At 38.6% G+C, this 27428-nt stretch overlaps 8 protein-coding genes across 15 annotated transcripts; 3 read left to right on the forward strand and 5 right to left on the reverse strand.

The window, feature by feature from the left end:
• LOC100883263 (putative tubulin polyglutamylase TTLL2) lies at positions 1 to 6132 on the forward strand. 2 transcript variants are annotated; one of them, XM_076542330.1, is made up of 11 exons: positions 1 to 133; positions 212 to 1073; positions 1214 to 1381; positions 2229 to 2354; positions 2470 to 2573; positions 2668 to 2797; positions 2867 to 3143; positions 3211 to 3413; positions 3517 to 3768; positions 3842 to 4140; positions 4213 to 6132. In XM_076542330.1, the coding sequence occupies exons 3-11, from the start codon at positions 1304 to 1306 to the stop codon at positions 4331 to 4333; spliced, it is 1590 nt and encodes a 529-aa protein (XP_076398445.1). In that variant the 5' UTR covers positions 1 to 133; positions 212 to 1073; positions 1214 to 1303; the 3' UTR covers positions 4334 to 6132. The 2 variants fall into 2 exon arrangements, with proteins under 2 accessions (XP_076398445.1, XP_076398446.1); XM_076542331.1 differs by having other exon boundaries at positions 1218 to 1381.
• On the reverse strand, positions 4666 to 6738 carry RpS4 (ribosomal protein S4). The gene is made up of 6 exons (XM_003706856.3): positions 6603 to 6738; positions 5933 to 6191; positions 5587 to 5684; positions 5349 to 5520; positions 5147 to 5276; positions 4666 to 4843 (listed from the first exon to the last, which is right to left on the reverse strand). Exons 1-6 carry the CDS (start codon positions 6603 to 6605, stop codon positions 4717 to 4719), a joined length of 789 nt encoding a protein of 262 aa, XP_003706904.1. The 5' UTR covers positions 6606 to 6738; the 3' UTR covers positions 4666 to 4716.
• A 154-nt stretch (positions 6739 to 6892) lies between these two features.
• Positions 6893 to 8884, reverse strand: Dera (deoxyribose-phosphate aldolase). Of its 2 annotated transcripts, none has more exons than XM_076542337.1 (6): positions 8719 to 8884; positions 8245 to 8379; positions 7959 to 8137; positions 7743 to 7878; positions 7292 to 7668; positions 6893 to 7214 (listed from the first exon to the last, which is right to left on the reverse strand). In XM_076542337.1, the coding sequence occupies exons 2-6, from the start codon at positions 8267 to 8269 to the stop codon at positions 7050 to 7052; spliced, it is 882 nt and encodes a 293-aa protein (XP_076398452.1). In that variant the 5' UTR covers positions 8270 to 8379; positions 8719 to 8884; the 3' UTR covers positions 6893 to 7049. The 2 variants fall into 2 exon arrangements, with proteins under 2 accessions (XP_076398452.1, XP_012149268.2); XM_012293878.2 differs by having other exon boundaries at positions 8610 to 8735.
• Positions 8885 to 9161: 277 nt separating this feature from the next.
• Positions 9162 to 11191, forward strand: LOC100875129 (phosducin-like protein 1). 2 transcript variants are annotated; one of them, XM_012293870.2, is made up of 4 exons: positions 9162 to 9491; positions 9573 to 9823; positions 9893 to 10307; positions 10398 to 11191. In XM_012293870.2, the coding sequence occupies exons 2-4, from the start codon at positions 9617 to 9619 to the stop codon at positions 10634 to 10636; spliced, it is 861 nt and encodes a 286-aa protein (XP_012149260.2). In that variant the 5' UTR covers positions 9162 to 9491; positions 9573 to 9616; the 3' UTR covers positions 10637 to 11191. The 2 variants fall into 2 exon arrangements, with proteins under 2 accessions (XP_012149260.2, XP_003706905.2); XM_003706857.3 differs by having other exon boundaries at positions 9164 to 9491; positions 9608 to 9823.
• LOC100883490 (uncharacterized) lies at positions 10651 to 12179 on the reverse strand. Its single transcript, XM_003707014.3, has 3 exons — positions 12023 to 12179; positions 11461 to 11944; positions 10651 to 11385 (listed from the first exon to the last, which is right to left on the reverse strand). Exons 1-3 carry the CDS (start codon positions 12054 to 12056, stop codon positions 10869 to 10871), a joined length of 1035 nt encoding a protein of 344 aa, XP_003707062.2. The 5' UTR covers positions 12057 to 12179; the 3' UTR covers positions 10651 to 10868.
• Positions 12180 to 12324: 145 nt separating this feature from the next.
• LOC100883603 (uncharacterized) lies at positions 12325 to 23038 on the forward strand. 4 transcript variants are annotated; one of them, XM_076542297.1, is made up of 24 exons: positions 12325 to 12546; positions 12727 to 12985; positions 13268 to 13832; positions 15325 to 15720; positions 15826 to 15989; positions 16067 to 16193; positions 16270 to 16422; positions 16477 to 17068; positions 17148 to 17467; positions 17644 to 17749; positions 17933 to 18038; positions 18127 to 18315; positions 18396 to 18476; positions 18562 to 18738; positions 18863 to 19022; positions 19112 to 19261; positions 19343 to 19514; positions 19594 to 19734; positions 19798 to 19990; positions 20095 to 20266; positions 20358 to 20628; positions 20997 to 21008; positions 21215 to 21729; positions 21812 to 23038. In XM_076542297.1, exons 4-24 carry the CDS (start codon positions 15456 to 15458, stop codon positions 22111 to 22113), a joined length of 4368 nt encoding a protein of 1455 aa, XP_076398412.1. In that variant the 5' UTR covers positions 12325 to 12546; positions 12727 to 12985; positions 13268 to 13832; positions 15325 to 15455; the 3' UTR covers positions 22114 to 23038. The 4 variants fall into 4 exon arrangements, with proteins under 4 accessions (XP_076398412.1, XP_076398413.1, XP_076398415.1 ...); XM_076542298.1 differs by having other exon boundaries at positions 12759 to 12985; XM_076542300.1 differs by lacking the exon at positions 21812 to 23038 and having other exon boundaries at positions 12325 to 12985; positions 20953 to 21008; positions 21215 to 21355.
• A 189-nt stretch (positions 23039 to 23227) lies between these two features.
• Positions 23228 to 26681, reverse strand: LOC100875245 (uncharacterized). 2 transcript variants are annotated; one of them, XM_003706858.3, is made up of 4 exons: positions 24367 to 26681; positions 23988 to 24238; positions 23621 to 23803; positions 23228 to 23539 (listed from the first exon to the last, which is right to left on the reverse strand). In XM_003706858.3, exons 2-4 carry the CDS (start codon positions 24236 to 24238, stop codon positions 23530 to 23532), a joined length of 444 nt encoding a protein of 147 aa, XP_003706906.1. In that variant the 5' UTR covers positions 24367 to 26681; the 3' UTR covers positions 23228 to 23529. The 2 variants fall into 2 exon arrangements, with proteins under 2 accessions (XP_003706906.1, XP_076398481.1); XM_076542366.1 differs by having other exon boundaries at positions 25744 to 25836.
• LOC105663637 (uncharacterized) lies at positions 25967 to 27141 on the reverse strand. The gene is made up of 3 exons (XM_012293879.2): positions 27002 to 27141; positions 26571 to 26929; positions 25967 to 26479 (listed from the first exon to the last, which is right to left on the reverse strand). The coding sequence occupies exons 2-3, from the start codon at positions 26927 to 26929 to the stop codon at positions 26374 to 26376; spliced, it is 465 nt and encodes a 154-aa protein (XP_012149269.2). The 5' UTR covers positions 27002 to 27141; the 3' UTR covers positions 25967 to 26373.
• Positions 27142 to 27428: the final 287 nt, after the last annotated feature.

Consider the following 27428-nt stretch of genomic DNA (forward strand, 5'->3'; position numbering starts at 1 on the left):
GTGTGCAAAAGTTTGAATCGTGTGTGGTAGGCAAAGATCCGGAAACGCATGGAGGTTCGGTCATAAACCATTTTCGTCTCTAACGAGGAAGCAACTCTCTCGTAAGGGACGTTTCATCGATTTATCGTTTAAAGTAACCTTGCGGTACCTCCTTCTACGAACACCGACACGCGACAGACATTTTTCTGACGGATTCTTTTTGTCGCAATAGATACGTCATCAACGCGAACTTCAATGAACCTACACGTACGTCGAACAGCCGTATATTTAGCAGATTGAACGAATTCACGAAAGTTTAAGTATTATACCAGGTGGTGCGCTTAGAACTCTACACCCTCTTCGAGTCAAGGTTATCAAGGTACCCTACCGTTGCAATTTCTTTACGATTAAACGTCGATCTAACGCGTAATATTCACGATTCGTCGTTCATCCGAGATCTAAATAAAAATTCGATACAACCCTCGTTAACGAAAGTGGCTCATTTTTAAGGAAAGTCATTTTATCCGAAATTAATGTTAATGTTAAAATACTGAGTAGTATTTTGAAGTTGTAGAAAAATATGATAAAGTAGAATAATGATGGATCGTATAAAACCGCAATTAGCTAAAGTGTCGCGTGTTCGAGATAACGATTTACAAAGGAGCGCCATTCAAATTCTTTTAGAAGCTTCTAACGAGACTTCCGGTGTCCTTGCGGTGTCGCGGTGTCCACCGAAAGCTCATAAAAGCTGGAAACCAACAAGGAATCCAGCACACGAGTAACTTGCGCACCTGAGACCAGGTCAAAGCGATTGCGTACACCGAAACGTGGCCGTGCACCAGTGAGAATCGAGATATCGGCTCGCTTACATGCCATTCCATCGAAATATTTGAATACCGAACACTCGATTCCTCGGTAAAAATGTCAATTTATCGCTTAAATCGTATCGTTTATCGGAAGAACGGGAATTAACGAATTGTAAACATGTTCATTAACGCGACCGCTTCTCTAAATCGACACAGAACATTGTTTAAGGATTTGTGAATGAAAAGTTGAAGATGTGACCGAATACGGAAATATATTTCCTTTAAGAGGTGAGTAACTCTGCTTCTAACTTTTCTAAAAACTTCCAAGTTATTAACAAATACGGTGGATGCAAAAAATATTTTAACTATTACATGTTAATTTTAAAGATTCTCGAAATCGTGTGATAAAGTTACGTATTTTCGTTTAGAAAGAAAGAAGAGTGCTCGACAATCATCCGAACAATGATCCGCTAACAGAATTTATCTTCCCCGATTTTACTAAAATACAATGTTTCGGTATGGCAGTGAAATATTTGGACGGACCGTTCATGTTCAGACTAAACGACAATGGTACAGGTCCGCATCTTCTCATGCAGGTATAAATTATTCAAATAAAATTAACAGAGATACAACGATGTTTTCGAGACACCCTGTGGATCCAGTGTGTACATAAATGGTCGGTTCGTTCCGTCACGCTTTTATGTCGCTCGAAATTTTGTTCGTCACGGTTACAAACTTAGCCCCTGCCCTTGAACTGAATACTTTTCAAGGTACATACATACGTAAAGTTCAACCTGGATGCGACGCGCTTTTGCGTGCACCACTTTTAGAAGCGCAATGGCTATTAACTAAGCGCGACATGCGATAATAAAAAAAGCCCGTACAGAACAGTCAAAGATCATTCTAATTTACGCTAATCTAAATCTTCTTGCTAACAGAATTGCTGTGCGCGAAAATTAAATGAATTTCACTGACAAAGAGATTGGGTCTTGCATCGATATCGAAAGTTTAAAAATCCACTGTAGGAATCTTTGATCCAGGGTGTAAGAACGAGGCGCGAACGCGATCGTCGACCTTTCGGATTGATTGAGAAGTTTTAAGAAAACGTTGCGCGGCAATTACAGGCGAACGATGAAAGTAGGCTGCGATAAAAGGAAATCCACTCGAATTTAATTGTAATTAAAGACCTTGGCTCGCTTTTGATATCAGAAGCAAAGCATTCCTAATACTCGGATAACACGAGAAATAAATCAAGGGCGTTCTACGCTATTTTCGCGTGCACCTTCGAAACTTTACGAATCGTTGAATGCGTAATATTCCGAGTTAATAGATGCTCCGTAACGTGTTTCGCGAAAATCCGAACGCAGTTAAAATGATAAATCCTCTTCGTACGTCGATTCTTTAAACGGTCGTTTTGCAGGAAGGTTGTTACATTTTTCACAGGTTTGCACGGAGCGTGGTTGGAGGGAATACACTGGCGAGAATAATGTATTCAGAGATCGATGGAATTTATGGTGGAAGTCCGGTGGCTTCCCTTTGCCTTATTACAAGCCGCTACTGCCATGGCAGGTTACGATGCATCCAGTTTTACTCTTCAAATTTTCTTTTTTCATTTGTTCTTTCTACTCTTTGCGTATCGAAAACGAGGGTAAAAATGAAAAATGATCAAAGACTTGTGTTATAGTTCATTAATAGAATACCGAAAGGGGGTTCCATCTGTAGGAAAGATAATCTTATACGCCACTTACGATGTATGAAGAAGATGCATGGATCCATCTACGACTTCAGGTATAATCCAGAAAATGTTAGCTGACTACCAAAATTACTACTAGCATTATAAAATGTAGCTTATGCTTATCAAAAATACAATGCATCGCATTAGCCCCCCAGGATACAATTTGCCATCGGAGTACACTAAGTTGGCCGAAGAGTGCAGTCGCTGCGAGGACAACAAAGTTTGGATCTGCAAGCCGGTTGGTCAAAGTCAAGGCAAAGGGATCTTCCTGTTTCGCGTATGCACTTTATAGATGAACGTTAACCGCATCGTCAAGGTATCCAACGCGTAATAACGATGTTTACAGAAATTAAGCGACCTCATGTACGATAGCACGACGGTGGTGCAGAGATACATTGAGAATCCTCTTTTAATCGGAGGCTACAAGTTCGATCTACGATTGTACGTGTGTGTCCCTTCGTATCATCCTTTGGTAATATATTTATACAAGGAAGGCTTGGCACGATTCGCCACGGAGAAATTTTCTTTGGAACACCTGAACGATCCCTTTCGTCATCTGACCAACTTTTCTCTGAACAAATTGGGTCCAGGCTACTCGGAAAAGAAGGAGCGAATTGGTTCCGGTAACGAAGAATTATCGCTAACAATTTTTCTAAATTCTAGATTGAATATCATTGATATATTTGTTAGGCTGCAAATGGACTTTCAGACAATTAAGAAGGTATTTCGAACAAACTGGATACTACGACTGGTTTCTCTGGCAGAGAATCGCCTGTTTAATCAGCTTAACGATATTGAGCCAGGCTGCTGGTATTCCAAAGTCTTCTAATTGCTTCGAATTCTTTGGGTTTGATGTATTAATTGACAAAAATTTAAAGCCATGGTTGTTGGAGGTGAATAAATATTTGTTGCCTCAAGTGACCATTGGTATTCGTTAAAAATTTCGAAAAGGTTCTATTGTTATAGAAAAATTTTGGAAAATTAATATTTCTACAGGTTAATCTTAGTCCAGCTTTGAGCAACGATTGCGAAATCGATTCGGAAGTGAAGAAACCTTTGTTGCACGACTTGTTCGATTTGTTAGGTCTTCCTGTATGCAACACTGGACTCTCCCTTTTCACGATATGGTCGACAAACCCTATTGACGATGATGAAGCGTCTTCCAAATTTCGAACCACCAAGAAAAAACCGAAAAGTAGCCAAGACACCGATGGCTTCTTAAACCTGTGCACTGAACTTCAACCTACTGTATGTAAAAAAGTATAATCCTGGGAAAGCACTTGCTTAAGATATACACAATAAAACGTGTCTTTAATTTCAGCTTAGACAATCAACCACGATCGACTCCAATTCATGGTCTCGTTATAATCCCTTGCTAGTGGATAAGTATATTCCACGCGGTTTTCGAGGTACCAATTCAATTAATCATGATAAAACGTCTGTGTGGGACAACGGCAAAAATTGGAGCACGCCATGCGCGAAGGAAGGAGGATGGGTTCGCATTTATCCAGTTACTCCGTTAATACCTGACAATACTATGGACTGTGTATCATCGTCCTTATCGGAAGATTCGCGGGTTGTGGAAAAGCAGATAAAAAATACAGTTCTTTGTATACACAAGTAACTATCTAACAACGTTTAACTGATAAACGTGTACAAGAATCATTGGTGTTTATCAATGACTTTTTGCAGATACTTGAAAGCTGCGAAAGAAATATACAAGAAGAATGAAAAATATAGAGACGAACAGTGTAACGCTTTGCTACGAAAAACACTGGAATTAAATACTGAAATTTGGCTGCCACCTAAATAATTAAGTGCAATATTGGTATTCTTTAATATACCCGTTAATTTTTCAAGCGAATTAGCGCGATACACTTTGACCAATTTATTTATACGTGATAATCTGATCTCTTAATCTTTCCAATACTGCTATATTCAAAATGCAATTTTATTAATTAGAGTATTCGTAATATTTTTGATAGGATATTAGATTTTTCAATCGTGTTTTAAATGTTAGATAATATTAGATAGGTTTCATTAAAAACCTTAATAAATTGAGTATTTGAACTCTTTTCTCTTTTCTATAATATGCTTTAATATAAAATATCGTAAAAAATTGACGAGCAGAAATGAAGAACATCATTATCGACCAAGAAATTCTCGGTTTATTGAACGTTTTCTTGAAAATTTACATTAATTCACTCCTTTCGCTGCTAACCTCTTGTCGCGTTCTTCGGCGATCGAAAGCTTAACACCTTTGTCTCTTGGTAAGCTTATGTACGGCTTTGTACCCTTACCGATGATAAATACATTGTTCAACCTAAACAAATAATTCATTGTAAGCGGTCATCGTAAAAAAATAAAATTTAGCATTAATTTTGTCTCCAACATAGGTAATACTGTAAAACCTATGCAAAGGTAATCAGTGACCATCATGAAGGAATTTAATTTGGGCCAAATTTGATCACAATATCTATTAAAATATATTGTAACTTCGATTATGGCCACTAGAAAAATTAACTTCATCTATTTTGAAAAATTCGAATCAATGTGTTATATATATTTACATATTGAAATAAAAAGTTCGACGAAGAAAAGATATATTTGAAATATTATCAAATACCTTGTAGCAAAAGTATGTCCTTGTGAATCCTTAATATGACAAATATCAAAAGATCCTGGATGACGCTCACGACTGACAACTGTACCAACACGCCCTAAATTTCTTCCTCCAGTAATCATACAAAGATTACCTAAACAATAAACATTGATTATTAAATCTTACATACACGTATATACTTAAATTGTAAATAAAAATATATTACCTGAATCAAATCGTATGAAGTCCAAGATTGTACCAGTTGCTATATCCAAATGAATGGTGTCATTAACCTTGATTAAGGGATCAGGGTAACGAATGGTTCTTCCGTCGTGTGTTACCAAGAATGGAATACCTTTTGGTCCAGTCTGAACACGTTTTACTTTGCACAACTTATACTGTAACAGAAACAGTTATTTAACAACAATGTTATTTTTATTTATTTATTAACAAATGATAAGTACCTTAGCCTCTTCTGCAGTAATTCTGTGCGTGGTAAAACGTCCTTTAACGTCATAAATTAGTCGGAAAAATTCACCAGTCTTGTTGATCGTAATGACATCTAACACCAAAAAAATAGAAATAACATTAATTGCGGCTCTTAATAATTAAAAAAGGAAAATAATAGTTTTATAATTAACAAAATTGTACACTTTTTTGGTAATACAGAAAGAAATCTTATTCAGCCTGTGACCGTGTCAAAGAGCTTTTATTTACTATAGGCCAATTTATGACTATAATACTTTTTTTGAATAAGAATTACAGCTTCGATATGGCCATATAACATAGTTAAACATTTAATATTCTTACCCATGAAACCTGCAGGATAGTTTGGATCTGTACGTACTTTCCCATCAACTTTAATTAAACGTTGCATCACAATTTTGGTTACTTCACAATTAGTCAATGCATATTTTAGTCTGTTACGAAGGAAAATAACAAGAGGAAGAGATTCCCTTAATTTATGGGGTCCAGTAGATGGTCGTGGAGCATATACACCACCCAATTTATCTAACATCCATGCTTTAGGCGCGTTAAGACGCTTCAAATGCTTCTTCGGTCCACGAGCCTTAAAACAAGTTTCAAATATTTATACATAATATAAAGCAAACACAAATACTTCACCGATTTCACGTCAAAAACTTCACTCTTTTTTAGGTTAGGTTACTAACTACTAATTTTCTTTTACTTTCTAATTATATTATAATCTTAACAAAATGCAGTTATAACTTGTATCGTATCACAAACTAATTTTAAAATGTAGATATTAACAAATATTTACATATAAAGAAATGATCTGCGCTTGCACATTCTAACCATAATTCTATCATTTGTAAATATAAGAGAAATAATGAATTATATGTGTAACGATATTCATTTTAGATCTTGTAGGTTGCATTTTAAGCAATTATTCAAAGGTACAATGCACTGTATACGCGATGTAAGTGGATTTTATATCGACAACGCACTCCTGACTTACCATCTTGGTTTTCTAAGCGGAAAAGGCACGTTCACGCGTTGTTCCTACACACATCAGGAAACACCTCACAACTACAACGCCATTATTATAATTTTCAAAATGGCGGTAGGTAGTTGTTAGCGTTCTAAAGTTGAAATTGTTATATATGACTTGTAATTTCAAATTATCTATCAAATTTTATAATATATAGGTAAATAAGACTTAGGTCTTTTTCAAGTAAGCAACTTTTAATAACAGGTAGAATTACTTTAATACATAGAATTGGTATAAAGGAACAAATAAATAACCTATTTCAATGCGTATGTCAAATGTAATTTATTGAATTTTCGTTTTAGTACATTTAACTTTATAAATTGATAACAATATAAACGGTACTACATAAAATATAAACATTTTATTATTATTATATTAAAGTGATATAAAATTTGAATGCCAACTTTTCAACTACTAGTTGGACTTTAGTACTCCAACAATGTCATCCAATAAAGAGGATGCACCAATTCTAAATAAGTTTTTGGTTAACCATTCTTCTCCTAATTCTGTCTGAACTAACATCATCCATTCCAAAGCTTCTTGTGAAGTTTTAATACCACCAGCAGGTTTGAAACCAACCTAAATGAAACACATTGTGATAGTGACTATGGAACAAACATAACATATTCTATGTTTAATTTAATATAATTGCATACCTTTTTGTTGGTAGATTCATAATAATTTTTTATTGCATGGCACATAACTATTCCAACTGGTAAAGTAGCATTTACTGTTTCCTTTCCAGTAGATGTTTTAATAAAATCTGCACCAGCCTTCATTGCTATTAAGGATGCTTTGTATACATTATTCAAATTTTGTAATTCTCCAGTGGAAAGTATTACTTTTAGGACTTTGTTGCCACAGGCAACACGAAATGATTTCAATTCTTCATATAATTTGTGCCACTGCTGTGTTAAAACTAATGGTCGATTGATAACAATATCAACTTCATCAGCTCCAAGCTCAATATCTATTTCCACTTCACGTAGTCGAGTTTCTAGTGGAAATTGCCCAGATGGAAATCCACCACCCACTGTTTGCAAAACATTAATAATCAATATGCTATATTAATTGTAATGTGACTAAAAAAAAAATCATATCACTAACCAGTGTCCCTATTAATCTTATGCTCTTTATCAAGTTTTGCCATTGTAGCTATTAACTCTGGAAGTCTTAATGGATAGACACATACAGATGCAGTATTTACAGGTGAATTAGATTGTAGCTGAAGAGGATTTACTGCCTGAAATTATTCAGTTTAATTATTATTTAAACACACTTTGTATTGTGAAGATTTTGAGTAGATAACAAAATCCTTGGCACCTTTGCACATATAGCTTCAACTTTATCAAGTGTATCATCAGCTCCTAAAGTAGTTAAATCTATAAAACCTATTGCTTTCATTAACCAAGCAGTTTTCTTATTAGCATCTAATGCATTAACTTTAGAACGTATAGAACTAATTTTCTCATCCAAAACTGATTGGTCAAAATTAACATTATCTGAAAAGAAAAAAAGACGTGTAATAATTAAAAATATACTCATAAATACAATCTGATTTAGCATCTTATAATTTATCGAGGATAATGTACAACTGTTAAATACATACCGTTAAATAATTTCTGAAAATCCATGTTACTGCTTTTAAAATTTTTCGAAAATAAATTGGCCGTATTTTATATTGTTACCTCGAGAGGAATACGCAAAGAAGTGCGCAAAGATAAAATGAAGTAATACGATTGCCCTAAACGTATAAAAGATATCATTTAAATATATTTGTTAAGAATTGATAACAACGGTACGGTTCATGATCCGTGATTATTTTCGCGTGATAGGACGCAGCGGTAAAAGTTTACTTGTGATTAAATAAACATTTGTATCAATGTGTCCACAGATCACTTATATACATATGTCTATATAGATCTTATGGAATTTCTTCTACTTTCCCCCCATTATCACAATTCATCAACCAACTTGAGCGATATCCGGATGGCTGTATATCAATCCCTTCATTATCAACAATATTTGAAAGGACTGGGTTTTGAAATCGAAATGTGTAGGATAGTCCATTAAATACCGATACCATTGAAAAGATTATTTTTGGAGAAAACTCCGAAAGACCGTCGAACGAACATTTTTTGCCATTCCTATATCATTCCCTATATTATCGGCGTGATACAGTATAGCGTGTGAATTGTTCCGAACTTATAATCCATATCTTCAGACCCACGGAATATATTGCAAACAGCATAAAATCAATATTAATAAATATATGATAAATATATAGCATAGTAGTCAATAAAATCATTATTAATTGAATTTTTACGAAAATGGAACCAATGGCACCATCTCTCTGGCAAACACAGTAAAGATGTGCCATCTAGCGAAGAAAGTGTAATCATAGACTACAAAACACTGTTACTATCTAGCATTAAAAAGTTCGAACTAAATGTGTTTACCGACTTTGTGCAGTTGGTAATGTTCAACCCAACTCCAACCCCAACGTAACTCTGATCCCATGGAAACAGGCAAGGCAACTTAACTCTAACCCGACTCTAACCCGATTTGGACCCTCGATGGAAACGTAGTCTATGTCGATATACAAGTAATCCGTCGCTAAAACTTCTACGGTATTTCTAATTATGAATATTGACATTTTGATGTAGATTGTGTATGCTTCGGTTCGTACGATACGTAAATAACATTATTACTTGCGAAGCAATTTCATGCTACTCGATTGATACGTAATAAACTGATCCAGAATGTTTGGAAAATATGGCACAGTATTTGTGTTTTAAAAAGTATTAAATTATTCACGGTGATTTATATTGAGAATTGAATGATTTTATATCACAGGTATTGAACAATATCGACATTGTTTGTTGTATACAGCATTTAAACTAATTGTTTATTTTAGTAACTAATAATTTTTGTTAGATTTTATATGATTTCAATTCTTTTCATGAACAAAGTAATTAAACATGTCAACATTGGAAGATAAAATTTTGGGAGAAAAATTACACTATTATTGTAGTAGTTCCAGTGAAGACGAAGAAAATGATTCAGTAGATTCGGATAAAGATGTAGATGATGAAAGATATCAAAGAGTAATTACAGAGACTATAGAACCATCCTTCTCAGAATGGGATGGAACTTCCAGAAACACTGGCCCAAAGGGTGTTATAAAAGTAAAGTATTTTAAACATTTTGCATCATAAGTTATATCATATTTAACTTTGCTTTGTACATGTCTTAAGGATTGGCAACGATATAAACAACTGCAAGTAGAAAAAAGAGAAGAAGAAGCAAAGGAACAGCTTGAATTAATAAACAAATTAATTTTAACATGCCGTAGTTCTTTGGACGAAGAAAAAGAAAAAATTATGCAAACTGATCCAGATCTTGCTGAATTATTATCTGATGAATCCCTGTTAGATTATCAGAGACAAAGAATGAAAGAAATGCTTGCAAGATCTGAAAAACTACGCTTTGGCAAAGTTATTTATCTAGAAACAGCAGACCAATTTTTAGAAGCAATCGATAACGAAGACAAATCTGTGACAATTGTTGTTCACATTTATGAAAACAATGTCCCTGGCTGTGAAGCTATGAATGGATCTTTAATATCTCTTGCAGAAGATTATCCATTTGTAAAATTTTGTAAAATTTTAGGTTTGTACTTTGAATTTTATATTATTCCATGCTTATGGCATTTAAGTTGCAGCGTATATTATAAATTTGATTCCATACTTATTATTATAGGTTCAGTAGCTGGACTGAGTAAACACTTTAAGAAAGAAGGGGTACCAGCTTTATTAGTTTATAAAACAGGTCAAGTAATAGGAAACTTTGTTCATATAACTGACGATTTAGGCGTAGACTTTTACGCATCCGATGTCGAAGCTTTTTTGATCGAACACGGAATGCTTACTGATAAGAACTGTGTACCTGCAATCATCTCGTATTCTCAGAATGAGAATACATTATCAGATAGCGAATAAATAAAACACATAAATTGTTTGTAATAATTTCATTAAAAACATTTCATTAATAGAAAGAATACATTTCCTTAGACATGTTCATAGAACATTCAACTTTACTACAATTTAAAAATGTTTTTTAATAGAAATAAATCTATATAAACGCTGTAAATATTTATATTCACTTGAATAAAAACATATATGTATATGTAAGTACTTAAAAGATAAATTTATTTCTAAAGTTATGACCAATTTAAAGTTTTTGTAATATCTGTTTCTTTGTCTTAATAGCTTTACAAAATTGTAAATAAGTTTGCAGAACTTCATCATATTCTGTGTTCTGCAAATTTTCGTACTGTTGTTTTAAATTTACTTTTTCTTTAACTTCATTTGTTACAGTAGACAACTTTTCATCCATGATTGCATTTAATGCTTTATAAGCATCGATTGTCACCGTTGTTTCCTTATACATTTTCATGATGCAGGATAATTTTGTAATCCTTGCTTGTACTTCAGCAACTTGAGCTCTTAATAATATGTACTCTGCTTTTTCTAAATAAATTTGGTTTACATCTTCGTACTTGTGTTGATTCCATTTATCCATTAGAGTTTTGCATTTCACTATATCTGTTTCATACTGTGCAGACAATTCTTCAACTTTATCTTTCCAATGAAGTATTTGTACTTCATGAGGTTCAAACAATTTTTTATGCGTATTAAAGTCCCTTGTTCTTAAAAGACTTTTCATATTACCTCCCATCTGTTCATACCTAAAATATCACAAAGTTGTTATTATTTGTACTGTACTTATACTTTGTAAATAAATTGAACATCATTAATTAAACCTTAATATATAATCATGTATCTTTTCCCTAAGCAACGTTTCTACATAACATTTTATATCTAACATCTCCTCATAACTGAAGTTATATGTTGGTAAATCAGTAATTCCCAATACATTTAATTCTTCTTGCATATCCTTTGACACAGATGACAAATGCATATATTTATTAACATCGTGTATTAAAAGTAATCCTTTCAATTTAATAACAACATCTTCAGATAACGTTTCTTTCTTATTCATTGATGCCTCCTTGATACATTCCAAAATTATTTTATTTTTTATATGGTCACTTATGCTTTCCTCACACGAAATAAGAGACTTGATAGTTTTTTCTAAATGATTAATCCCTTGATGGGGATTTATAGCATTTCTACTTGCATTATGTGTAAAACTACACTGTTGCTCAAACAAACTTTGCAACGAATCTACTCTTCCTATTATTCGACTGCAATTTGAACGAGAAACTCGCGAAATACTTGTTATATCTAAAAATTAAACAAATTGCATTAAACACATTGTATTATATTGTCAGTATTTGTAATTGTTAATTACTAATTATACACCTGATATTTGACTTAAATCGCTGAAACTACTCATACTGTAAATAATTGATACGACTTATTATCATTTAACAATCACCAACAAGTTAAACATTGACGAAATCGTTTTTATAAACCTTTCAAATTCAAACGACTAGAGAAACATTTGAAGAGAGGAATGTGTGTGTACGAAACGATAGTAATGCCGCGTGGTTAGCGGAGAATTGACAAAGCTTTCGTTTTCCCTAACAAAGCTATAGACATATAGAAAGAAGGAAGAGGATTGGTAAATACCTGCAGCTGGTAATAGATGATTGTGTCACTAACTTTGCGTATGTGCTCTTCGATATCGTAGCAGTTCAGCTAACAGAAGCACATAATACAAGGAAGTTGATGATACAGAAATGACGACACGATGACCCCATAGACTTATAAGTGTGTATAAGTCCATGGATAATTCAAACTCAAACTAATTTAGAAGGTATCAAGAAATGAAGAAACAGAGACTGACAATTCTTGTCTTTCATTCATTATTCTGTAGAGGAGAGGTAAAGACAACCATCCATTTTTTAAGAGTAATCTTCGTATAATAATTATACCATTCGTTATAGAAACCAATTTTAAGCTTTTATCGTATATTTATACAAGGAGTATTTGTAAAAAGTCATGAGGAAATATTGCTTCTTCGTGTAAAACTGTTTGAGATATAACATCGCATGTTTGCACAGCAACATGGCTGCTGTGCTACTCTCCAATGCAGAGCAATGCGGGATCGTCAATCCTTGTCCGGAGTTTCTCAGTTTTCCCGCACGAAGCCTCCAAAACCAGTTCGGACTCAGGCTATCACTCCTGTATATCCTTAAGTGTCTGGCAGGGGAATCGTGAGTGAATATGCGGCCCCGGTAGTGCCTCCAAGTAATATGGTAGCAGAACACGTAAGGAGCATACCAACGTGATTCTGTTTTCCCATCGAATGTACGATTATAGGTAGCAAACTAATCATTAAATATACACGTAGAATCGAGAATCGAACCGTTGCAATTGATTACCATTTGCGAGAATGATGCTTCTGCAAATTTTTAATGTTATTTATGTGCGCATTTTATAATACTTCATGAAATATGGAAAAGATTACTTCATAATTCCGAATTGCACTCTCGCAAATATTTATCAATTTCTCTGTCTATTCTGTTTGGTTTGCAAAATATCGAATAAACTTTTCTGGATATACCATGCAAAGTAAAGTTTATACAATTTTACGAATTACAGGACCATAACGTTCCGATAAAACAGAAAAGAATGACGGTACAGGGTAGCGGTAGAAGAGAAGGGGAGGAGAGATTGCGGTAAAGAAAAAGTTTCCGAAGGATGTAAATTGGCAACCGGAAACGCAAATAAAAAGAAAGGGGAAGCTGGTGTACGGGAGAGATGGGAGCGTTAACGCGGGCGGGTCTGCTCGCTCTCGGCCATCAGCTCCCGGGACACGAGCAAGCCGAGCGTTTGCTCCCTCGTGATAACGTCACTTGGAGCATGTGTAGTAGACGGCGAGCATTCGCGACTTAGTTCGATACCGAACGCCGAGGCGTTCGGATTGTCCAAAAGCGTTCGTGTTTTTTTTCATTTTCATCATTTCCGCTTTGTCACGCGTATTTTATTCGTTTCACATTCAAAATCGGTACCGTTCGAAACACCAAAACGTGACTTGGTCGTTGGTTAGTCACGATATGCGTATTTTCAAAACGTCTTCGGCATCGCGCATCCCCTTCTGGTACATACGTAAGCAAAAGAAGAGGGAACTATTTCATCGGTGTTGTTTCTCGCGGACGGACAAACGGTAAGACGGCATGCAGAGTCAAGCGTTAGCTCTTAATTACGTACGTAGATATACGTGTACACTGCACGTACACATATACCGTGTTAATGTCCCGCCGCGCGAAGCATTCGAGTTATATCAGCTTTAACTCGCGAGGACCGACTGATTCCTCGTTTTCTAACGAGCCGTGTAATTGAATAAGAGTGCCAATTAACCTTTTCCATCCGGAAGATAGAATTTTCTCCGTTCGTTGCGTTTTTTAATCTTACGGAAAATTAATTGAACCGAGCGATTTGGATAATTGCGTGACCTACGTAAGAAGATATTTGTAAACGTGAAAAGCCGATCACCGTTCACCATTCAGTTTTATCCATAAAATTATTATTGTTCAACGATCGAGTAACTCGACGTTACACAAATTAAGATTTTGTCATCTTCTCGTCGGTAATAGTACGGAGCGAACGAATCAACTTCATCATTGATAAATATCGATCGAATCGCGATCAAAAATTGATCGTAAACGCTGGATGTTTTTTCGCTGGAACAGGCGATTCTTTGTCCGCTTTGTTTTTGCGGTTCATCGATTCATTTGGCTTTTGTTCTCGATGAAACTTTTGAACACCTACATAATTTGAGTTATCTAAATTTCCCGATTCGTTGGCTCGCGATCGCAAAGCGGTTTCATGAATATAAAATCGCGCAACAGCAGCTACAAAAGATCGTTGAAAAATATTTTTAGTAACGGTGAATATTAAATGTAGCGGAAAATGTTTACAGCAACTTAATTTACCGTAATGAGATTACGTAGACCTTTTTGTACGAAAAGATCGTGCACGCTCTAGTAACTGGTGCTTGGCGCTCGCTGCCCGGTTTATCCTGCGTCGTTCCGGACTTCCGCGCGCGTTCAATCGATCTTGTCATAAATAAAACCTGTATGTGGCGAACAAACTATCTGATTCTGGCAAGATGTATTCGAAAGGAATCGATGATTTCTTCAGCCGCATACGAAAACGCATCGAGCGTAACATGGAACGTTCCGACGAATGCAAGAAGAGAAACTAAAGAGTTTAAAACGCGCGCTGGCTACAGACATCTAGATGTTTACGATACGTGTTATCCGATGGGACCAATACATACGTACGTTGGTTCGCGCATACCGAATCGGTCTCGTACGTACGCGATCGAACATCGAAAACTTTCTTTTTCAAAATAAAAGGGGAGGAGATACAGGAGAGAGGGTGGGTAAAAAAAGACAGATAAGAAAAAGTTCGAGTTCACGTTTACCTTTTTGCAAACACGGATGTTTGTTTAATTTAAGAGTTCCATTTAGGGGAGTACGTTGCTCTAGGTAAAACGTAGGAGTCTCGTATCGTTAAGTAGATACACGTACTTTGCGATGATCGGTTTTTCCATACTTGAAACCGTTTCGTTAGCATCGAACAGTATTCACGACCTGTCTCGTCGGCGAGTCCTTGCGGTTTTTACAAACTGTCTCGCGTTTTGTCGCAAGCAGCAAGGATAGCGGCAGAAGACGAATACGGAGACAAATAGATACGGGTCAATAGACTAGCGAACCAGAAGAAGCGTGGGCGAAAACGAGTTAGAGAGAGGGAGGGAGCGAGCGGTAAACAGGGTTGCAGGCACATGGCCGGAAACTCTTTCCGCTGGCTCTGGTCGTGGATCTCGATGCTGATCCTGCCCGGCTATTTGCTTCCTTTGAATAGCGAACAAACTCCGTGCGTTTCTTACGTGACAGCTACAACCGAAGCCAGCGATGACCAATCTCAAAAAGAAATAATGGTTTTTCTACGAAATTATTGCGACGACGCTCAGACGAATTCGACGGATATCCAAGATTATTTGGATCGATCTAACTTCGACGTACAAATCACTATTATACCCTCGTCTCGTGAGTATTTCATTGACTCTTTCCATCGTATCGTAAATCTACGTTTACATACCTCTTTCGTATTTCGCATTTTACGACATCGAAAGTTCTTACCGTCGCTCGTAGTGTCGTGCGAAACGAGAACCTGGGGTCTCGATGCTCTGTTACACGTTTTTGGAGAAAGAAGAGTCAAAGCTCTGGTAGCCGCGCTCGACACGCCAATGTGCGAAGTTACCGCTAAACTCGCGCGCCTTTGGAATGTACCACTTTTCACATGGACGTGTCCCTTGGTAAGCAAATATTTATTATCACTGTTCGAATCATTGCAAAACTATAAATATAATAAACGCGTCTAAAAAATTTTTAGACAAACTTGGAAGAAAAGGAATTCTCGTCGATCGTTAGATTATCTCCGTCGTTACCGATGATAACGAAAGCCTTGGCAGAGACGTTGCTTCATTTACGATGGAAAAGCGTGATGGTAATAGGAACAGGTATATTTTGTTTCTCGATCAAACGCTTCGGATTTCCCATATTCCTAAGAGGTCGATTAGTAAATTCTAATTACAGATCGTGAACCATGGTTAAGTCTAGATAGAGCACTGTTGAATTCTCTTCGAAACATAGGAGCTAAATTGCGGTATCGCGCGATAGTACCGTACGGAGCATCTTTCGAAGAGATTCGACAAATTCTTCGTCCCGCGTACAACGTTTCTCACAGAGGTGAGTCAATTGTTTCTTCCCGTTTGTCGTTTTCTAATATTCGGTTCTCCACAGTTACCATATTATGCCTTCCCACGTCCGACGAGAACGACTTGACGTCTCGCGTCCTCGTCGAGTTGGATGTCGCGCAGCAGTCTTCCGAATCCACGTGGAACCCTATGATCGTGATCGTGCATATCGAGGACGACGATCTCTTCCTACCGAACAGAAATTCTTCGGCTCGTGATCCTGACGTGGTCGCGACCACTACGTTTGCGACAAACTTGTTTTCTTTCAATTATTCCGCGTTGAACGAGTCGCAGGAACAATTCTTTGTTAACGATAGCGAGACTGGTGAGATAGAGCAAACTACCGAGGAAGAAAAACGGCCGGATGGCAACGAAGAAAGGGAAGAAGAATACGAAGAAAAAGAAGGGAATGAAGAGGAAGAGGAGGAAGAAGAAGAAGAGCAAGAAGAAGAACAGGAACATCAGCAAGAACCACGTCGACGAAGACGGCGGAGGCGACGACGACGTCGGCGACTATTGCAGCAAAAATTACGGGAATCGTCGCAGGAGCGAAACAACGAACGCCGTTTCTTTCCGCCAAAGAATTTAAGTTCCGCTTTCTTAGAAAGACTGCTGACGATCACGCCTCTCGATTATAGGTATCGTATATGATATGTTCGATGTTTCAAGAGTACCGAAACACGATCGAGTAAAACAAGTTCGGATGCTTCTCCACAGATACGATGCGGAGAAGTTGTACGACGGCATAGAGGAGTACACGGTGCCGACGTTGATGGATCGTTTGAACGAGACTTTCAACATCTTAATATACGACGACAACTCGAGTATAAATGGCTTTAATAATAAAATATATACGTACGTTTTGCTGGATTGGCGCGACGATGTTTGGAAACCTATCATGATCACTATCGAGGGACGAGAAAAGTTATTTGTCCGACGATTATCTACGAACGCCGTCGCGTTTCGCGATGAGAAGGATACTGATCTTTTCAAATGTAACACGGACGCTGATACCTACGCTGCTATCGATTGCGCGGGTAAAAGAAGTATATATATATGCTCGTATATCTATATTGCATATTGATCAAAAGAAGGAAAAAAAAAAGTTCACGGAATACACAAAGGATAGATTAACGCAATCCGCTCACAATAGCGATATTTTCATTCGTTTCGAGTTTCGAGTTTCGCGATACATAAAGATATTTTCTTTCAGAGAATACTTCGAACGAATCAGCATTTCGTATCGCGCATATCGTGACCGTCGTTCTGGGATCGATATTGTTAACCGTGGTCACGATACTGATAGCACTTCTAATTAGGTACGGGGCATATAATTACTTTTCTCATTCAATTTTCAGTTTCTTCAATATAGCTCTAATTTCAAACACTTTCATCCGACATTTATATTCTATTCGATTCTATTCTGCTCTGCTATATTATACTGTATTGTAAATGAAACTATCTGTTATAACGTGGATAGAATCGAAACATTTAAATTTCAGGAGGAAGCTGCTTAAAAGAAGGATGTCCAAAGGCCCGTACAAGATCATATTAACCACGTCGGATTTCGTATTTCCACAGGTTCCTCCTCAGCTGGATGCTAGAAGGGTGAGTCGCGATAAAACGTTAACTACACGAAAGGGCAAAGAATCCCAACGTATCCTTCGCGTTACAATTCGGTGGAACAACGTTATAGGTGGACGAGGGTATTGAAACGATGCTGTGCTGTTGGTTACAACAGCTTCAAGAATTTGGTGGACCCGAAGTGGAGAAGCCGGATCTACTCCAGTTGGGAAGCGTATCCTCGTTGAAACCATGTTTAAGAGCTAGCCAAGGAAACTTGGCGCGTCATGGATTCTTGAAGGACCCACGTGCCAGATACAACGTGAGTTTATACTTTTGAAACTACTTTATTAATGGACTAACGATGCAGCTGACTAACTTCGATACTTCGCGATACGTCAGGGTGACTTGGTGCAATTGAAAGAACTGCCAGTACAAAGTACCTTCGAGCTGAAGAGCAAGGCTATGGATGTGCTGGTGATGGTAAGAGTACTATTCGATGGAACGTTGCGTATCGAGATTCAGTGATCGTTTCTAGCTTTACTTACATAGGGGGTTCTTGTCGTAGATTCACGGGCTACGTCACGAAAATCTGAATCCTCTGATAGGATGCCTGAACGAGCCTTCGAGACCTTGTCTCGTTTACGAGTATTGTTCGAGGGGATCTTTGGAAGATGTGTTGGTGCAGGACGAGATCAAGCTCGATTGGTCCTTCAGACTCTCTTTGCTTACCGATCTTGTGCGAGTAAATATACGCCATAAAATATTTAGCCAACGTGATTCGAATAAGCGATAGATTTCATTTCGCGGTATGTAGGTAATTTGCCGCGAGGCGTCTTTTTCACTCGTTCACGATTTCTGTTGAAAAGGGTATGAGATATCTTCATGGTACGCCAGTGCGAGTACACGGTTACCTTACTTCGCGAAACTGCGTAATCGACGCTCGTTGGGTTCTCAAAGTGACCGATTACGGACTACCTGCTTTCTACGAAGCGCAAAACATCGTAACTCCACCGAAAACCGCCCGTGGTACGAGTAAAGTACTTTCTAAATTACAAGTGTTAACAGACTCGTTCAAACTCCAATACATTCGCTTTCGTTGCATTTTTTCACCGCAGATCTGTTGTGGACGGCACCCGAGTTATTGAGACATCCAAATTTGCGAAAAAAAGGAACCCAAGCCGGAGACGTTTACAGTTTTGGCATTATCATGCAAGAGGTGGTAGTTCGTGGAGAACCGTTCTGCATGCTGTCCTTGTCACCAGAAGGTAGTTGATCTAAACTCGAAACCTGTTCACCTTTAATCACAATAAACTTTTTAACACGTAACGTTTTATACGTCGCTGTAGAAATAATCGAAAAAGTGATGAAGCCGCCACCGTTGATTAGACCTTCGGTAAGCAAAGGTGCCGCGCCTCCCGAAGCGATACACATCATGCGTCAATGTTGGGCCGAAGCGGCCGACATGAGACCCGACTTCGACGACGTTCACGATCTTTTTAAGAAACTCAACCACGGAAGGTAAAGTCTATCGTTTTCTTTCGCTGTTTCCTTGTCTCCCTATTGTTCTTTCCGCGTCAATTCTTCTTTTTATTTTCAGGAAGGTTAATTTTGTCGATACGATGTTTCAAATGCTGGAAAAGTATTCGAACAACTTGGAGGAACTTATACGCGAACGTACGGAGCAACTGGACATGGAAAAGAAAAAGACGGAACAACTATTGAATCGAATGCTGCCGAGGTAGGTGATTATACGCGCGTACCTATACGAGTAGAGGATAATGTTCCTTTAATGTCGTTGCAGTTCGGTCGCTGAAAAATTGAAACTGGGCATGCCCGTCGATCCCGAAGAGTTTCGAGAAGTGACGATTTACTTTTCGGATATTGTCGGATTCACCACCATTTCCGCACGATCGACTCCGTTCCAAGTAGTCGATCTACTAAACGACCTGTATACCTGCTTCGACGCGACTATCAACGCGTACACCGTCTACAAGGTGATTAAACGATCCTGGTGATCGTCGGAACATAATTAAATTCGACTCGTACAATCGAGAATTCGTTTGTTGGAAATCGAACGTTAGTTTTTCCAACGTTGCAGGTTGAAACTATAGGAGACGCTTACATGGTCGTAGGTGGGTGTCCGGTAAGGATACCTGATCATGCTTCGCAAATAGCTACGATGGCGCTCGATTTATTACATCAGAGTGGAAAATTCAAACTGAAGCACTTGCCGAATACTCAGCTGAGACTTCGAATTGGTCTCCACACCGGTTAAGTATCATTGATCTCGGCTTACGACTAAAGACTTACTCGCTGATCTCTTTCTTAACGCGTGTTTCGTATTCGAACTGTCGATCGCAGGTCCATGTTGTGCCGGTGTGGTCGGCTTAACGATGCCAAGGTATTGCTTGTTCGGTGATACCGTTAATACGGCGTCCAGAATGGAGTCGACCGGCGCACCCTGGCGTATACATCTGAGCCAAGCGACCAGAGATCGGCTTACTCAGGTGGGTGGATATCACATCGAATATCGTGGTCCAACGGAGGTCAAAGGCAAAGGAAGAATGCCCACCTATTGGTTGCTAGGAAAGCAAGGTTTCGATAAGGAGCTTCCAAAACCGCCACCTCTCGGGTAAGTCTTTTTGCCGGTGCACACTATGGTTTACGTCGATTCTACTGTCTCCGGCGACAACCTGCAATACTAAATGCGCGGAAAGGCCATGGAAATTTGCTCTCGTTTTCTCAAATTGTTTCCGTTTTGGTCGCTTTAAAGGCTATTTTGCATCTTTCCCCCATCCGGTAAATTCTATTGTTCGTACCCGATTCCGTGACGGTAAACGAGGCGTACAAATTGCTCGAGCGTTGATTACCCTTTGTTACGACCGCGGTAAAGTTCACCGCAACTGCGTATACGCGTTGTTCCGGTAGATCTTTATTCGAGATGTTTACTTTTCAGATTTTTAATGCTTTTATCTGTTGCCATACTGCCGCCATCTTCAGGGAAAACCATGGGTAAGTGAACGTTAATAAACATCCGGATAAATTCGCGCGTGAACTGTTCAAACATGTTCGTAAACGTACGTAGGTGTGGACGCTTAGAAGAATCGGACGAACAGTCTGTCCAATTTTTCTTTCGTCTTATTATTGTTAGTTAAATAAAACTAGAAAACTTTTCTGAAACGTAACGTTTGACAATTTTCAATCTTCTCGGGTTGAAGGCTGAACGAAAGTTTAATGATAGAAGATCCGATCACCCTGGATGAGACGACCAGGTCGTCGACAGACAATTCTACGAATGCGTCGCGCGAACAAACCAAGGGAGCGATGGAAAGCAAAGAGAAGGTTGATGGAACCGCGACCAAGAATAACGAAGACAATACGACGACGAGTAACGTAGCGGTATCCGTTCACGATACCGAACCGATCACCTCGAATACTTCTGCGAAATCGCCTACGGATTCATCGTCGAAAGATAAACCGAACGAAAGAGGAAATGCAGCGAAGATCAGTTCTGGCGATAATCAAGCGTCTCTCGGAGCATCGAACGTATTTTACACCGATACGACGGTTCTCGGCGCGTCTACCACTTCGCTGGTATCGATTTCGAGCTCTGCGACGGTCCCTTACAGGCCAGCTCCTGCGAGACACCGGAGAATAGCTGGCTACATAGACGAGAACGATTTAAGCACGCCGTATAATCATTACAGATGTCTGTCTCCAAACGAACATTACGGTAAATCCCAACTAATTCTGTTTCTTTGTAAATACATGGTTACGCAACCTTTGTCTCTGCAACCCTTTCTATTGTTCTTTAGGGAGAAGTACAGGCTCTCGCTTCTTGAAAAGACAGTTCAGTTTGGATCGACCGGACGATGCTATTTGCGTTGGTTTTATCGAGCAAGCCAATTACCAACAACAACAGCAACAACGACAACAACAGCAACAGCAACGACAGCAAAATTTGAATACACCTAGACTGTTTAAACAGAACAGTGCTGGCGCAGCGAACGATTTGGAGCGCATCGAAGAAGTTCCTTCTACTCCGGCCCCTCTCTTGCAACATTATAGACAGGCTGCTTCGGTTTCCCTTTCCGTCGAATCTTTGACGCTTCGTTGAGAATGTCGCGTTCGTTTCGCTTTGAAATATCTTGATGGTCGAGTCGATCAACTTCGAGATCCAGCATGACGAAAACGAGACGTGCATCGAGGAAACGTGATAAGCATCGTATCGCCCTGTTTTGTAAAACGAGCAGGAACTCGTTGCAAAAATCGCTCGATGCGAAAACGATATTTTATTTTTTCCTGTGTCTATTCATCACCGTGTCTTCTCTATTTCTCGTGTCATGGACGTAGATCGACGCTCGAACACGATTTAATCGCGGCGTATCCAAAAATATGCAAAAAAACAGTTTACAGGGAAAATTACACCCGTTATCGCGGATGACAATCTCTATTACGTACAAACGTTTACGCGTATACTCGGTTTTTCTTAATCTATTTTCTTTTACTTAATTATTAAAAGCGAATATCGCACACATTCTCTCGGTCAGATATTTTTATCACACATATTTCTTTCCGAACAAACTTGTGGCGAAAAAGAATTTTCATTCATCCATAGATTTAAAATAGGTACTCTTTCCTTTTTCGTTTCTTTCGTTTAGTATTCGTTTCTATATTAGTAATATCGTACCATCGCGTTCGGATCATAGACAATAATTCGATAACTCATCGTGAAGGGGAACACGAGGTTTTCTTTTTGCTTCGTTTCTCGTTCCCCCTCGCTGTACAATTACGTGAATTTTACGAATATAATACATATATCGAAACTAATGATAAGTACATTGATCGATATTGCGTGATACGTATAAAATATATGCAAAATAAATTATTATTACGTTCGCGCGTATATACATACATGTATACAACCGTACGGAAGACGAGACACGTGCCAACGTGATTCTTATGATCATGCAATAATTTGTGTGTTAATTGTATAAATAAGTGTACATAACCACGGAATATATACGTACATGAAGAATTTACGATGCGAGGAGATTTCAATAAGTCTGTTTGTTTGTATTCTCGTGATAAAATCGTCGTATAGCGTTGAACACGCGCTTAATAAATAATGTCGAGATCGATGAAACTCTCTCTAACTATGAAAATACAAGAAAAGGGAGGGAAAAGGAGGGGAACAGACTAAATTGTTAGGGAAAGAGAGAAGTCGAAACTTTTGTTCTTACAAAACGACACCGCTTTAATTTAATATCGTTTCCAATGATCGATTGATACAACTTAAACTAATAACGTAACAATAAAGTCATAGCCGTACACATTTCCGTGGATACAACAAGAACGAAATTTCGATGGAAATACAATGACGGGTATTCTTCTTGATCTCTGCATTTATCTTGCACATATGCTCTCTGATTCTCTTCTTCTCTCTCTTTCGCTGTCTTGTTTAATTAGGTTGTGATTATCCAATGTATCCACGAGGAACGTTCGAAAAGCGTATACCGATGCATCTTTCGCGTTACCAGCTCCTTGAAGGTGACGAAAGTAAAATTATAATTTTGTTAGTACATTGATAATCGAAGAGAGAATCCGCGACTAAGGATACTTACCCGTAAGGAGAAGACTCTGCCGCGTATTCGACGTGTATCGGTTTGAAAACGGGAGCCGGCCTTTCGATTATTCTTTCGACGTAAATAGGCTTCTCGACGTATTCGACGTATTTGGTGGATGGCGGGGGCGACGAGAGATATACGTGACGCACTTGCGGGGCTGAATAATATCCAGCTTTGTATCTGAAAAGAAACCGACGAAACGTGCAATGGAACAAACGGTGGACGCGCATGCGTGTTCGACGAAACCATCGATAAATGCGCATGCGCTTTCAACGAAACGACAAAGGCGCGATGCAACGCGGCGCTTCGAATTGTTTCAAGAACAGAAATTGCCGTACTAGAAATTTCTACAAAGATTGCTTACCCTTTCGCGATGCCTAAGCCAAAACCTAAGAGTCCTGCACCGATCAGTTTCTTTTTCAGGAAAAGCGTTCTTTTTTGTCTGTTTAACGGAGTCGTTGCATCCCTCTGGTCACCTTCCCTTATTTCGGCACCTTGATCGTAGATCGCAACACCGCTCTCTTCCGACAATTGAGCATCGTTATTAGCAGTGGAATACGTTACCAAAAGACAGCATAGGAATGCAAGAATCGCGACACTGCTGACTGGATGCATCTATCGAACGAAAAGTTATTAAATACTTAACTATTCGTATATATTATACCGTTTACATCGTCGTTTCTTCTAATAGTACGTCGTATAAAGTATCGATGTGCTACTCGTTGATAGTATAATCGTCTTACCGTTGTATGTTGTACAATCGTGTGGACTGACGGTAATCGGAAACGAAAAGAGAGCGCTGTGTCGTATGTCACCTTTTCGGCAGCTCCCTTTTATTTTATACGGGCTCGCCTACCTTCCGAGCATCAAATTCTCCCACCTAAACGAACGATTCTATTCGTATTGCTCTTCCTCCGATGTTCGATATCGCCGGTGAACCAATTACGAAGAATTCAGGATACGATCGGGATATCGATATTGCCAATCGAGAGATTAGCATTTTTTGCAACAACCTATTACGCGATAATTCGAACACGGACGTGACGTACAACGTACTTGGACGAACGTGTCGACCCGTTAACTTTCTCGTCCCGATGCAAAGTTCAAAGCTTTACAAAGGAATTATCGCGTTTCCTTTTTTCCTTCCTCTTTTCCCGTACAATACTGCAACTGAACGTATTTAGCGCGTTGACCCGTTGTCCGACGCAACACGAGTATCTACTAAGAAGCGCTCTTTATTAAGCGTTTAAAATATACAAAATTAATTTTAACGCGGTCTTACCGCTACTATACATTGTTCTATGGTTTTCTATTTCTCCATAGTTCTACCTAAATAAACTCGTGATGGCGGTCATCGGTCGCCATTGTAAATTAAACGTTCATAAATAAATATATATTTATATGTATTTTTGTCAAACTGTCACGAGCTATCGAACGATACGTAGTTTATAACTCTACAGAAATAATAAAAGAAGAAATACCGAAGGTTTCGTCAAAATTGATTCGATAGATTTCGAGATTACCGCGAACACACGAACAAACAATCTTCCGACTTTATATGTATATTAGTATAGATATACACGTATTATCGAACAATTGCATAAATGGACAAGAACGTTTCGAATGCCGATAACGAGCCAATACGTAACAAGGATGAAATTCTGTGTGTAATCATTTATGAAACCGGGAAAACGAGATCGATGATCGACGTTCCAAACGCGTTACATTCGGCGTAAGTATGTATGTATGTATGTATCTGTGTACGTGACTGGTCATTATGGCTACGATCACGCATACCAACTCGTCGAACGAGCACCGAATAATAATGAATTGTTTTATCTTCTCGTATCCCGTTTACGAACCCATTCGAATTTCTGCTCTCTCTCCCACTCTCTCTCTTTCTGTTGCAATTAAATTCTCGGAGAATCGAATCGTGAGACAAATAGTACAGTAAACCATAGACGTACGGTATGGGCGCAATTAGATAATGACGTTACGAAGATTCCTTCGTACTTCCGAGTGTCGTTTCGATTTCGATTTCGTGCTCTTGCATCGTTTCGAATCATTGCGTATTCTTCGACGGAAATCTATCTCGCAATATTTTTGGCCGCGTGTCTTACCTTCCAACTAACGGGTTACTCAATTCTCGCCGTACTCGAGTTTTCGAACTCGCGCTAACAGTTTTTACCGAATCGTCGCTCGTCGAAATTGACTACTGCATTGCGACACATCGTGGGTGAAATTTCCTACGTACAATCGCATTCTTTGTACGTGAGCGTTAGCGATCGTATAGGCGTTGCGTGTTTGAAAGAAGATACCGAATGGGAAAGCAATAAATGCATATTCCGATGCTTTTCTTTTTATTTGCACAAATTAGAAAATAATAATAAAAAGAATGTATTTATTTTAACATAAATATCGTCGAATATCGACACGAAAGAATTTTATTTCGCGTTACGAAAAATTTGTACTTTGTTCTTTCGTGTTTCTTAAACGTTACATAGTCCTGTTCGTACAAAGTCCGTTTAATGGTGTCGCGTTCGATCATGAGATATTACAGCAGCGAACAAAAGAAAGTTTAAAACGTAATACGTCGAACAGAGTGGATTCTCTGAAATGAAATGATGAAATTATGAAAACGTTACATGCCTATTATAAAAAATGACAAGTACTCTAACAGGCTAGCAGCTGTTTTAAACTTCCTTCTGTTCACCGGCGTAAGTACTTCGGTATACGCTAATCGGTCACTATTAATACCAGCCTGGTTCAACGTGACCGTAATGAGAGTGTCCGCCCACATAGACATCATGGTAACCATAACCACCACCATAACCGCCCCCGTAACCGCCGCCAAAACTACAAGGAATGATCAGAGTAATGCGCATATTCGACGATGGTTACGATTAATAATAATCGGAAAGGGGCGGTACGAAACGCTCGTACTCACTGCTTAGCTTTGTACAAGCCTGCACCGAGAGCTCCTGCACCAATCAGAGCTTTAGCTCCTACGGCAGCGCCGCCGAGCAAAAGAGCTTTTTTGCCGAGGAGAGCTGCTCCTCCGAGCAAAGCTAGTTTTCCTAGCGGAGCTCTTTTCACGCGAAACAGTCCTTCTTCGAAGTTTTCCGTTTGCTCCGTTTCTTCGACGTTTTCCGTTTCCACCGTTTCCAGGTTACCGTCTGCTTCCACCGTTTCCACCGCTTCCTCCGTTTCTTCCGTGAACTGTTCGTCGAACGCGAGCAAGGATCGGGCTTGCATACCGTCGACCAGCAGCAGCATCATCAGTGCGCAAACGTATCGTGGATTCATCTGAAAAAGATACGGTCGAAATGAATATTTGCGAAGTTGAAGCAAAAGGATGAAAGAAAGTTAAACACCAACCTTGCCAAAATTGGTAGAACAAACCGAAATGTTGGTTACGATCGAAATGTGCACGTGCTTTAAGGTGGAAGACTTTTATACGCGAAAAGTACAGATTTTATCCCCTCCACCAGGTTCATTCTAATTTTTAAACCGGATTTAGCGAATCTCCTCCTCTCCGACGCTATCCAGCATCAACTTCGTTCATCTCCGCTTTACGGTTTCCCCCTACTTTTGATCCTTCGCAGCCAACCGCTTGAAAACTGTTCGGAAAGGATCGAACGCGGATGAACGGGAAGGTCATTATCAAATTTTATTTATTAACCTGTCATCTCATACTACCGAGTCATCGTCCGTTTCGCACGTGCGAACCGTGAATCGTAAACGTAACGAGAAGATGCTGCGACGAGTATCGTTTGTCTATTGCACACGCGAAAAAGAGAGATGG

The sequence above is a fragment of the Megachile rotundata genome, chromosome 2 (assembly GCF_050947335.1).
Source record: "Megachile rotundata isolate GNS110a chromosome 2, iyMegRotu1, whole genome shotgun sequence".
In the NCBI taxonomy this organism is placed as follows: domain Eukaryota; kingdom Metazoa; phylum Arthropoda; class Insecta; order Hymenoptera; family Megachilidae; genus Megachile; species Megachile rotundata.

Excerpts from the sequence above, each read along its gene's own strand:
- LOC100883263 (XM_076542330.1), top strand. The coding sequence starts at position 1,304 with ATGGCAGTGAAATATTTGGACGGACCGTTCATGTTCAGACTAAACGAC. Across the intron at positions 2,798-2,866 it reads AAGGGATCTTCCTGTTTCGC|AAATTAAGCGACCTCATGTA; the intron begins GTATGCACTTTA and ends CGATGTTTACAG. Across the intron at positions 3,769-3,841 it reads GCACTGAACTTCAACCTACT|CTTAGACAATCAACCACGAT; the intron begins GTATGTAAAAAA and ends CTTTAATTTCAG.
- RpS4 (XM_003706856.3), bottom strand. Across the intron at positions 5,685-5,932 it reads CTATCCTGCAGGTTTCATGG|ATGTCATTACGATCAACAAG; the intron begins GTAAGAATATTA and ends TTTTGGTGTTAG. Across the intron at positions 4,844-5,146 it reads GGACATACTTTTGCTACAAG|GTTGAACAATGTATTTATCA; the intron begins GTATTTGATAAT and ends TTATTTGTTTAG.
- Dera (XM_076542337.1), bottom strand. The coding sequence starts at position 8,269 with ATGGATTTTCAGAAATTATTTAACG. Across the intron at positions 7,669-7,742 it reads TAAGATTAATAGGGACACTG|TGGGTGGTGGATTTCCATCT; the intron begins GTTAGTGATATG and ends TTTTGCAAACAG. Across the intron at positions 7,215-7,291 it reads ATGAATCTACCAACAAAAAG|GTTGGTTTCAAACCTGCTGG; the intron begins GTATGCAATTAT and ends TGTTTCATTTAG.
- LOC100875129 (XM_012293870.2), top strand. The coding sequence starts at position 9,617 with ATGTCAACATTGGAAGATAAAATTTTGGGAGAAAAATTACACTATTAT. Across the intron at positions 9,824-9,892 it reads GCCCAAAGGGTGTTATAAAA|GATTGGCAACGATATAAACA; the intron begins GTAAAGTATTTT and ends ACATGTCTTAAG. Across the intron at positions 10,308-10,397 it reads AAAATTTTGTAAAATTTTAG|GTTCAGTAGCTGGACTGAGT; the intron begins GTTTGTACTTTG and ends TTATTATTATAG.
- LOC100883490 (XM_003707014.3), bottom strand. The coding sequence starts at position 12,056 with ATGAGTAGTTTCAGCGATTTAAGTCAAATATCAG. Across the intron at positions 11,945-12,022 it reads CGATTTAAGTCAAATATCAG|ATATAACAAGTATTTCGCGA; the intron begins GTGTATAATTAG and ends TTTAATTTTTAG. Across the intron at positions 11,386-11,460 it reads ATACATGATTATATATTAAG|GTATGAACAGATGGGAGGTA; the intron begins GTTTAATTAATG and ends GTGATATTTTAG.
- LOC100883603 (XM_076542297.1), top strand. The coding sequence starts at position 15,456 with ATGGCCGGAAACTCTTTCCGCTGGCTCTGGTCGTGGATCTCGATGCTG. Across the intron at positions 19,023-19,111 it reads TCCACCGAAAACCGCCCGTG|ATCTGTTGTGGACGGCACCC; the intron begins GTACGAGTAAAG and ends TTTTCACCGCAG. Across the intron at positions 19,262-19,342 it reads GCTGTCCTTGTCACCAGAAG|AAATAATCGAAAAAGTGATG; the intron begins GTAGTTGATCTA and ends ACGTCGCTGTAG.
- LOC100875245 (XM_003706858.3), bottom strand. The coding sequence starts at position 24,238 with ATGCATCCAGTCAGCAGTGTCGCGATTCTTGCATTCCTATGCTGTCTT. Across the intron at positions 23,804-23,987 it reads GGCTTAGGCATCGCGAAAGG|ATACAAAGCTGGATATTATT; the intron begins GTAAGCAATCTT and ends GTTTCTTTTCAG.
- LOC105663637 (XM_012293879.2), bottom strand. The coding sequence starts at position 26,929 with ATGAATCCACGATACGTTTGCGCACTGATGATGCTGCTGCTGGTCGAC. Across the intron at positions 26,480-26,570 it reads GGCTTGTACAAAGCTAAGCA|TTTTGGCGGCGGTTACGGGG; the intron begins GTGAGTACGAGC and ends CATTCCTTGTAG.